Below are 10,602 nucleotides of genomic sequence, written 5' to 3'. Positions count from 1 at the left end.
AACTTTGATATCAAAATTTTTCTTAGTTATAACAGAAAACAATGGATTACTGTACTTTTTTCTTTAGTACTACATTATATTTAAAAGAAATTTCTACCTTCCAAGTGGTTTTTGCTCTGATGAGAAATACAGTCCACATGTTCTATATTTTGGTTGCTTGACTTAATCTGGTCACTAGAAAATAAAACAAAACATACACTAAACATATCAACTCTCACAGACTATTAATTTATTTTAAGAAAAAGAAAGGAACTAATATTTGTTAGTTATTATATGCCATATGCTGTCCTAGGGCTTAATGGCTAGTATTAATCTCAAAGCAACACTTTAAAACAGATATTAGTCTCATTTTAAAATAGGAAATTAAGGCTGTGACAGTGAATTAATTTATCCAATACCTAAAATTCAAGTCTATCTGGTTACTAAACCCTAATCGTTCCATCATCCTAGATTAAGAAGTGTTATGAAATTACCCAGAAAAATAAAAAGTGTTTCTTGAAAATTTTATTGCAATGATCATTTTATAAAAACATGAACAGGTGAGTTTTGCTAATCTAGTTTTTTAATAATAATTGAGGTCATACACTAGCTACCATTAAATTAAGATGTGTAAGAAGAATTAATAGTAGAAATACTGGCTAGATTGACCTAAGAAATCAGCCACTTAAACTATGGGCATGTTTTAGAGGTTACAGAGAAAAATGCAAATGTAATGCCAACAGTAATAAAAAAAATGTGTTAGGAATAAATTCCAAATTAGTTAAACACAAACTTAGTTATTTGGCTGCATTCCTTTATATGTGCTACCAGGACAGTATATCTTCCATGGAATTGGGTTGAGGTAATAGGAAATATCTCCAGTTCTCAGTTACAGATTATGGAATAATGAGCATTAAACAAGACGGAAGAACTAAAATCTATTGGCTTAATGATGAGACATGAAATCATTTAAAATCTGTTCTTTAAAACCTGTAGTATATATCAAAAGTTGACAGTGATGGCAATAATCGTAACTTATTCTTAATACTTTGTAATTTCTTAAAAATAAACATGTTATTTTTAGAAACATGAAATAATTATTAAACATAGAAACTTCGTTTATCAAATGACCTACAACATCCCAGATTTCTTCACTCCGAGTTCATGCTCTTCCATTACATTTAACTGACCCTAACCTTTGAAAATTACTTCAAATAATTAATAAAGAGTTTATGTATACAGACATAAGAAAGAATGGTGAGAGAAAAATCATTCACATGATTTGTACATTACCTGAAGGATACTGCTTCTTTAACACCACTGATATCCACTACTGTACCATTTCCATCAATAACAGGGGAGTCCAAATTAGTAGATCCATTACTGATATGATCACTGCTTTCATATCCAGACTCGGTCCTTTGCATCTGCCAAGTGTCACTGTGAACTTTAGTCTCTCTGAGGCCTTTATTTTTCTCTGTTCCTTTTTCATTAGATTCAAGGGAACTCCTGCTTCCTAGTTCCTGCTTTACTTCATCTTCATATATGGTCATTAAACCTTTTTGCTTTGCATTCTCTTTTGGCCAATTGTTAAAACTCTGATCTTTGCTACATTTAGGTTTGTTGCTGATATTTGATTTATGTCTTGGACTATGCTGCCTTTTTTCACTTTCACTGAAAATGCTATCAACATTTAATGTTTCTCTCATAGGTTTCCAACCTCGGTTCCGGCTTTTACTGCTGCTATTACAGCTGCTTCCTTTATCCCTAGAATCTTGGCTGCTGTCTGTATCATATCCAGTGCCACTGTCACGCTTAACTTTGCCAATTATTTTCTCTCCTGAAGGAAGAATCTGGGATTTATTTGAACTTAGCATTTGTGCAGAAGCTCGGCTCTGATGGGCGATTCGGTCGTATTTATTTGGTCCTTTTCCTTGGCTACTATACAGATGTGGATTTCCATATTGTCTAAAACCATTTTGGATAGGAGGTGATCCAGACTTGAAATAAGAAAGGTCTTCATCAACAAAATCTTTAAAAATAAATAAAGATACAAATGAGCTTCTTCCCAGAGCCACTTTTTCAATCACAAGCCAAATACCTTATTTGCTTGAAATGTTAAACAGTAACCAGTAAACAGAAAGTATTTAAACTATTATTACATAGTGCTTTGAATTCGAAAAGTGCTTTTTCAGTCCCTATTTATGCTTAATAGGAGGCAATTATAAAAGAAGTGTTTAAATATTCACTTTAAAAAAATTATGTTAGGCCATAAGATAATTAAAGCTTTTTGTTTTTTCAAAGTAAGTATTCCACTTTACTCTTAATTAACAAAATGGAAATCATAAGATGAAATATTGGTTAAGATTTGAAAGTTTCTTAAAGCAATCACTGCTGAAAGCCTGAAGAAATAGATATTCAATCACTGTTGGTGGGAGTGCAAACTGGTCCTGTCTTGTAGAAACTCCTCTGAAAAATGTCACGCTGTGGGTAGACCTGACGTGGTCTGGTGCTGCAGTGTCTAAGGCATTTGACTACTAACCAGAAGGCTGGCAGCTCAAACTCACCAGCTGCTCTGCAGAAGGAAGATGGGGCAATCTACTTCCGTAAAGATTTACCACCTTGGAACCCAATGGGCATTGCTATGAGTTGAAATCGATTCAATGGCACTTTTTTTTTTTTTTTATGGGTAGACTCAAAAGGTGTGAAAGGTATATGTAAAAGGATGGGACTGCAGCAAAAATCTTAAATGTATCTTTAAATTCTATCAGTATCAGTTAAATTATGGTTTGTCCATAAAGAAATGAGCATAAAAACAAAATGCTTATAATGATCTAGAAATTATTAACAGTGGAACAGAGGGAGGGCCAAGGAATGGAGGGGAAGAAGCTTTTTCATTTAATTTTATGACTTTCCTTATGGATCAATTATGTTATTAAAAGTTAAAACATCAAAACAAGAACACAAATATCCTCAGCTAGAATTAAATTAAGCCCAGGGAAACTGAATTTTTAAATTTAGTAAAAGTGTATTACAGATATCAATTATTCAGATACTGTAAAATTCTATTTTAAAATAAGATTTTTGATACCTTTTTTTGAAAGGGGCCCTGGTGGTACAGTAGTTAAGTGTTTAGCCACTAATCAAAAGGTTGGCAGTTCAAATTCACCAACGCTGCATGGGAAAACATGTGGCAGTCTGCTTCTGTAAAGATTTGCAGCCTTGGAAATCATGTGGGACAATTCTGTTCTATCCTACAGGGTTGCTATGAGTTGGAAAAGACTTGACAGCAATGAGTTTTTTTTAAATGACTGTTGAAAGTGCTCAACTTACCTCTGTGTTGGCCCAAATCTTTTCTTTGTTCCCTCTCCAAATCTTTCCTTTGCGAGGAAAGTAAACTTTTCTGTTCAAGGGCTTTCAGGGCACATTCTCTAGAAATGTCTTTTATTTTTTCCCTTTGATCACTGTGACTTAACTTAACTGTAAAGGAAACCATTTTTACAATGATACATATCATTTTTCAATTTTCTCAGTAAAAGTACAAATTTAAGCATATAAAAATTTTAAGACTTTATATATTAAAAACAAAACACAAAGTGCAATGAAAGCTATTTTTATGCTTAACTAAAAGGTTAATGTGATTTACTCTGACCTGGAGATATGTGTTGTCTTTTAAAACCTTCATGTATTCAATGCCCTTAAAGCAAGGGGAAAGGGGAAAGGAGATTGACTATAAAATATTAAGAGCTAAAGAGAACTGAATGATAACTCCATGTCAAGCACTAATCTAAGTGTCTTAACTCATTTAACCCTCTGAGGTGGGTACAATTACTATCATCATATCATATGAGGAAACTGAGGCATACAGAAGTTAAAAACTTGCTCAAGCTCACAAAGCTTACAAGTGGTGGAAACAGAATTATGAACCCAAGCCTCTGGTTTCAATGTTTGTGTTCTTAAATATATACACTGTGTCTGGGCTTAAAAGGTGTCTTAAAAAACAAACAAAAGCAAATGTAGGAGTCTTTTTGGAAAACAAAATATGATTATCTAAGGAGAACAATAATCTGTAACAGAGAAAAAGGCTATAATTTAAGAGTTTTTTAAAGCATTTACAGTAGTAGTTCTCTGTTGATAATTGCTAATTTTGGATCGTCACCTTGACTAAACATTATATTTATGGTTTCATTATTATTGGTGCTCTGATGGCATAGTGGATAAGGCACTTGACTGCTAACTGGAAGCTGCTCTGTGGAAGGAAGACGAGGCAATCTACTTCCCTAAAGATTTACAGCCTCGGAAACCCAACGGAGATTGCTTTATCGTTATGAGTCAGAAACGACTCAATGGCAGTGAGGTTTTTGTTTTTTTTTTCCCATTAGTATGATGATTTCATTCATTCATTAACATATTTAAGAGTTAATACGGTTAAAAGTTGTTTACAAAATCATCCTTAATATCCACACAATAAATTTTATCAATTTCTAAACCTTAACCGCACACTATACCATAATTCTCATTTTGGATCCAAGTCATAGGACTTGCCTTATGAAAATTAATGTCATGGGATGACAATGAATAAAAATGAGGCTATAACAGCTTTGAACAACTGCTAAATTCATTAACTGTAGATTTAATAATGCCATATAAACTAAATTATTAATTCATGTTTTTCTTCTCCAAGTAGATTATTAACTCCTTGAAGGAAAAGTCTTATTATAGTTTTCTTTGGTAACCATCCAGATTGCCTTGGGCCTGCAACAGTTCTGAGTACACTGAAAACCTAAAACACAGGTCGAAGCATAATGTTCAGATGAAACTATAGGTCTCGGAGAAATGCTAAGTCAAAAGACAAAATCTTATGGTATCTCCTTATTATTACTGCCCTCCTTTTGTAGAGTCCTGACTAGGAATTAAATATTCATTTAGTGAAGAAAAGGAGAAGCTTAACTGCTCAGAAACAGTGTAGAAAATGACAATTTAAACACAAATACCTGGTCCTCTACCTCCACTTGTTTGAACATGGCTCCGATTAAATGATGAAGTATCATCTGTTTGAAATTTCTGATTTTCCCTCTGTTTTACCTGATCACCAAATCCATTTTCTTTTGAATTATCTGACTTATAAATCGAGGGCTTTTCACATCCTTCAAAAGACAGACAAATATGTATTATCCCCTTTGTTCTCCCAACCAGAAGAGATGTTTAAATCATCTTCTCAGGCATTTCTAGTACAGTACCAAATTACTTAAAAACTTGTAGAATTGACATCAAAAGGATTCCCATGCTTTATAACACATCCATTTGTCCTAGCTGCTACCTCAGTTAAAGAGCAACATTTACTGTTAGAAATAGTTACCAGCCAAGCCAAGCAAATGCTTTCTGTACTTTTGTGCCCATAACAATGTATGGCTCCTAGAGGTGCTTCTGAAACCACTGATGAGGAAAGGATCCAATATAAAGATTAACTCAAAGGACTAGAATTTTCCTGAACTCTACTTAACGGAAAATAAATTTTGAAATTATGTTTGACATTATATACTAAATATGTTAGCATTCCTAATGTGATTACGATAATAGAAAAATACCTTAAAAAAATAAAAAGGGGGAAAAAGAAAGAATTACCCATATTTTCTGCAACGGATTTATAATGTGACCAGTGGACGACCTGCCTAAGTGCATCGTCAGTAGAAACTGCTGTGCCATCTGGGTTTGCATAAAACAAAAGCAGTGGCTGGAAGTGGCATCGGCTGCACTTGGAGACCACATCTTTCCATCTAGTTCCAACCTGAAAGATTGGAAAATTTCAAAACTGTAAGAATACAAACAAAAGCCTGGAATCAATGTGTCATGTGAAAAGGCAGAGACTCTAAATAAATCTGTATATTAAAAAAATTTAAAGACATTCTGATGTTAGCAGTTCAACTGCCATCATATACAATTAGTTTTATTTTATTTACTAGCCTCAATAAGTATCTTTTAAAAAGAATATCATTAAAAAATTGATGGTGAAAGATTAAAAGACTTTCCAATCAAAAGCTGGGTCCCTGGGTGGTACAAACAGTTTGTACTCAGCTACTAAGAGAAAAGTTAGCAGTTCAAATCCACACAGCACTGCAGAAGACCTGACAATCTACTTCCCCAAGATTATAGCCTCTGAATACTCTATAAAATGCAGTGCCACTTTGATACACATGGAGTTGCCATAAGCTGGAACAGACTTGATGTCAACAAGTACAAGTAGTGTATCAATAGTTAGATTATGAAATGTTAAGAAGCTTTTACATATGATTAATTTTTGAGAAAGCTTTAAAGGCAATTCAACAGAAAAGACAGTCAATTCAACAATATGACGTTAGAACTGGAAATTTCTACTTAAAAAAGAAAAAAAAGAAGAAGAACTTGAGTCTGGTAAGATGGCAGAACAGGCAGACAAACTACACAGACCCTCTTCAACAAAGGAGGAAAACCAAATAACACAGATACAGAAGATAATCTTGGAGCCCTGAGCTTTGAAAGGAAGGATACAGAAGTGGCCTAAATTCCAACTAGTAGAACCTACATGAAAACACCAAAAAAGGAGAAATGCAGAGCTGCTGACTGTTAGCAACCCTGACAGCATGTAAAGTGTGGATACTGCCAAGTGGTGTTAGAGCCTAAGAATTAACCTAAAAATCAGCCCACTAGGGTCGCTATGAGTTGGGTCCGACTCAACGGCACATAACAACAACAGCCAGGGGCTGCATGGAGGGCTGCACTGGTGGCTGGTGAATAAAAGGGGAAGCAGCAAAGAGGGAGAGAGGCTGAGCTGTAGACTTTTAGCTGTCTGGAGGGTGCAGCCATTTTGAACGTTTACAAGCCATTCAACCATTGTGGATGCTTAAAGCAACAGTGTTCTCTCAGAATGCAGGAACCTGACGATAGGCTCCACTTGCTGGGGACTGCAAGGACATACCTGACACGAAGGACTGGAAAGGTGTGATATTCCCCTTGTTACTCTTATACCCCACACCCTCTTGGTGAATGGAGGTGCAGCAATCCCTCAATCCCACCCACCTTCCAGGACAGCAGGAATTCCATCCCAGTCTACGTGCTCTGACCAAGCCTGAGTACCCTGCCCTGCCTGCCCAGGCTCCCCTGCCCCCGCCCTTATTTTTTCAGTTTGTTGGTTTTTGTCTGTTTTAAAATTGTTATTGTTATTATTATTATTTTCATCCTTTTTATTATTATTCTTTCTGCATCCCTTCCCAGGTTCTAGTTTTCAGCTTTTTCTCTCTTTCCTGTTCCTGGTTCCCATCCTTTCCTTTCTTGTGGTTCTCACACTCCTTGTTTTTCTTTTTGCATTTTTCCCATTTTTTTCTCATTATTCTTCTACTCATCTCATTTCTCTTATTCCCCCATGCCCAGATATTGCAGGCTTTTTTTTTTTTTCTTGTCTTCCCTTTTTTTATGCATATTTCTTTTGGATTTTAAATTATTTCTTTAAATATTTTCTCTTATTGCCTTCTCCCCCCTCCCCTTTTTGGTGATTGTTCCTATGTATTTATGTAGTATATATTTTTTGTCCTCTTACTTTTACTTTTCTGATGGTTTTTCAGTTGTTGTTTTTGTCTAACTGAGTGCGAGACAGCAACCGTGCCCATATGATACAACCATACCCGTACCTCCTGCAGCTCCACTTAGAGTAAGAACCACCACGTCCCTCTGTACCAACTGGCCAACGATACATCAACACCAATAAGAGCCTGACTTACCCTTAACTGCTCTTCACAGTTAACAGAGATCCTTCAGCCTCTCTCATTCTCTTTCACACCTACCAGGAAACAGGTGGTGGTGAGTGCATAAGTGCTGCCAACTAGCAAAGAGAGGAACACAGAACCCTGCTTACTCAGATATATCCAAAAACAACAAACAAAAGAAAACAAAAATCTTGGGTGAATCACTCTAACATACAACCACCAATTAAATATAAATACAACAAAGTCACAATGTCTCAGAGACAACAGACTATCACAGTCCACACAAAGAAGCAAGATAAAGTGGTAGAAACAAGGGAGCAGAATATAAACCCAGAACACATCCCTGAGGAAGAAGCAGCATTGGAAGTCCCTGATAAGGAACTCAAAAGAATTATACTTAGGTACCTTCAATGGAATGAGAGACAGATCAAGGAAAACACTGACAAAAGATTAGAACAATTATAGAAGACAATGCAAGAACAAAACACCAAAATAAATGAGAAATGATACAAAATCTACAGATAGTAATCCAGATTAATACTAAATTTGCAGAAATAGATAACACATTGAAAGGGCAAAGGAGTAGAATTGAATCAATGGAAGACAGAATTAATGAGATTGAAGACAAATACCTGAATACTTCTGTGGAAAGGGATCAATCAGAAAAAAGATAAAAACAAAATGAAGAAAACCTAAGATTTATGTGGGATACCATCAAAACAAGTAACCTATGTGTAATCAGAATTCCAGAACAGGAACAGACAAATAAAACCACTGAGAAAACTGTTCAAGATTTGTTGGAAGAAAACTTCCCTGATATGATGAAAGATGAGAATATAGAAATTGAGGAAGTCCAATGAACCCCAAATAGATAGACTCCAAAAGAAAATCACCAATATACATCATCATCACACTCACCAAAAACAGACAAAGTAAGAATCCTGAAAGCAACATGGAGAAAAAGAAAAGTTACCTACAAAGGACAACCAATTAGACTAAGCTCTGATTTCTCAGCAGAAAACATACAGGTGAGAGGCATTGGGATGGTATATATAAAACAATGAGAGAGAAAAATTTCTAACCAAGAATTCTGTACCCAGCAAAATTGTCCCTCAAATATGATAGTGAAATTAGGACATTTCCAGATAAGCAGAAATTAAAAGAATTAGTTAAAACCAGACCAACCTTATAAGAGATACTAAAGGAAGTCCTTTGAACAGAGAACGAGTAATAACAACCGACTATTAATACACAAGATGACATAACCCAGAAACCAACACAGCTATGGACATATCCAAAGTAAAATAAGCTTACAAGATTGTAAACAGAGAACCAGAGACATCTATTTGCAACTGAGGACAACTACAAACCAAAAAGAGGGAAAAAGGAGTGTAGTTACAGAACTTCTAAATGGTAAGGAAGTCAAGAGAGTTGCAAGATAAAATGGACTGTTCTAAATTTGGGGAGAAAATTATAAATCACAGGGTAATCTGAATGAAAAATGATAAACCTTCACATCACAATAAAAAAAGAGAACAAGCACACATATTTAGCAAATACTAAAACAATAGCAACAGAGGGAATGATAACATGATCCATAAACAAAATAAGCACAGCACAGAAAATTATATGGAACAAAGAAACCAGGAACACCATGAAAAAACATGTAACAAAATGACAGCAACCAATTCGTACTTGTTGATAATTACACTGAATGTCAAGGGATTAAATGCACCACTCAAGAGATGGAGACTTGCAGACTGGATAAGAAAACACAACCCATCAATATGCTGTCTACAAGAGATACATTTTGGAGACAAACACAGAAATAGACTAAAAATCAAAGGCTGGAAAAAAGACACATCAAGCAAATGGCAACCATAAAAGAGCAGGAGGTGCAATATTAATTTCTGATGAAATTGACTTTAAGAAAAAAACACCGTAAGAGACAAGGAAGGGCATTATATAATGACTAAAGGATCAATTTAACATGAAGATATTATGGACCCAATGAACGAGCCCTAAAATACATAAATCAGACTTTAATAGAATTGAAAAGACAAAGAGATTACTCCATAGTCATAGTAGAAAACTTTAATAACAGCACTTTCAACAATGATAGAACTGGAAAGAAAGTCAATAAAGATGCAGAAAAACTAAATACGATCCACCAACTTGACCTTGTAGACATCTACAGAGCACCTCACCCAACAATATACATTTTTTTCCAGTGCACATGGAACATTCTCCAGGATAGACCATATATTAGGTCATAAAGCAAGCCTTAATAAATTTAAAAACAGTGAAATGCTGCAAAGCATTTTCTCAGATCACAATGCTATAAAATTAGAAATCAACAATAGGAAGATCAATGGAAAAAGAGCAAATACATGGAAAGTGAACAAGACCCTCCTTGAGAGCAACTGGGTTACAACACATTATCGTTGAGTCAGAGCCAACTCATAGTGACCCCGCCTTGGGTTTCCGAGGTAATATCACTATGGAAGTAGACTGCCCAACCTTCCTTCTGAGGAGTGGCTGGTGGATTTGAACCGCCAGCCTTCTGGTTAGCAGTCAAATGCCTTAGGCACTATGCTACCAGAACTCCTAACAGGGTAATAGAATAAATAAAAAATGAAATTAAAATATTCCTTGAATCAAACAAGAATGAAAACACTACATACCAAAATATTTGGGACACAGCAAAAGCAGTGATCAGAGGCCAATTTATAGCAATAAATGCACACATCAAAAAAGAAGAGCCAAAATCAACACTTTAAACCAACATCTCCAATAATTAGAAAAAAGAACATCAAGAAAAGCCTACAGTCACCAGAAGAAAGGAAATAATAAAGATTTGAGCAGAAATCAATGAAACAGAAAG

General features: G+C 35.2%; 1 protein-coding gene across 1 annotated transcript in view; it reads right to left on the bottom strand.

The window, feature by feature from the left end:
* USP53 (ubiquitin specific peptidase 53) overlaps positions 1 to 10,602 on the bottom strand; it is a 69,720-nt gene that overhangs the window by 16,460 nt on the left and 42,658 nt on the right. The window contains exons 9-13 of the mRNA XM_007952373.1: positions 5,605 to 5,767; positions 4,974 to 5,126; positions 3,313 to 3,459; positions 1,273 to 2,011; positions 98 to 174 (exon numbers count right to left, since the gene is read on the bottom strand). Coding sequence (XP_007950564.1) covers positions 98 to 174; positions 1,273 to 2,011; positions 3,313 to 3,459; positions 4,974 to 5,126; positions 5,605 to 5,767 — 1,279 coding nt within the window. The remainder of the gene's footprint in view (positions 1 to 97; positions 175 to 1,272; positions 2,012 to 3,312; positions 3,460 to 4,973; positions 5,127 to 5,604; positions 5,768 to 10,602) is intronic.

Source organism: Orycteropus afer, unplaced genomic scaffold (genome assembly GCF_000298275.1).
Source record: "Orycteropus afer afer isolate SDZICR_OR568_19922 unplaced genomic scaffold, OryAfe1.0 scaffold00332, whole genome shotgun sequence".
In the NCBI taxonomy this organism is placed as follows: Eukaryota; Metazoa; Chordata; class Mammalia; order Tubulidentata; family Orycteropodidae; genus Orycteropus; species Orycteropus afer.
The sequence above is the reverse complement of the archived record's forward strand: the minus strand, read 5'-3'. Positions and strand labels throughout refer to the sequence as shown.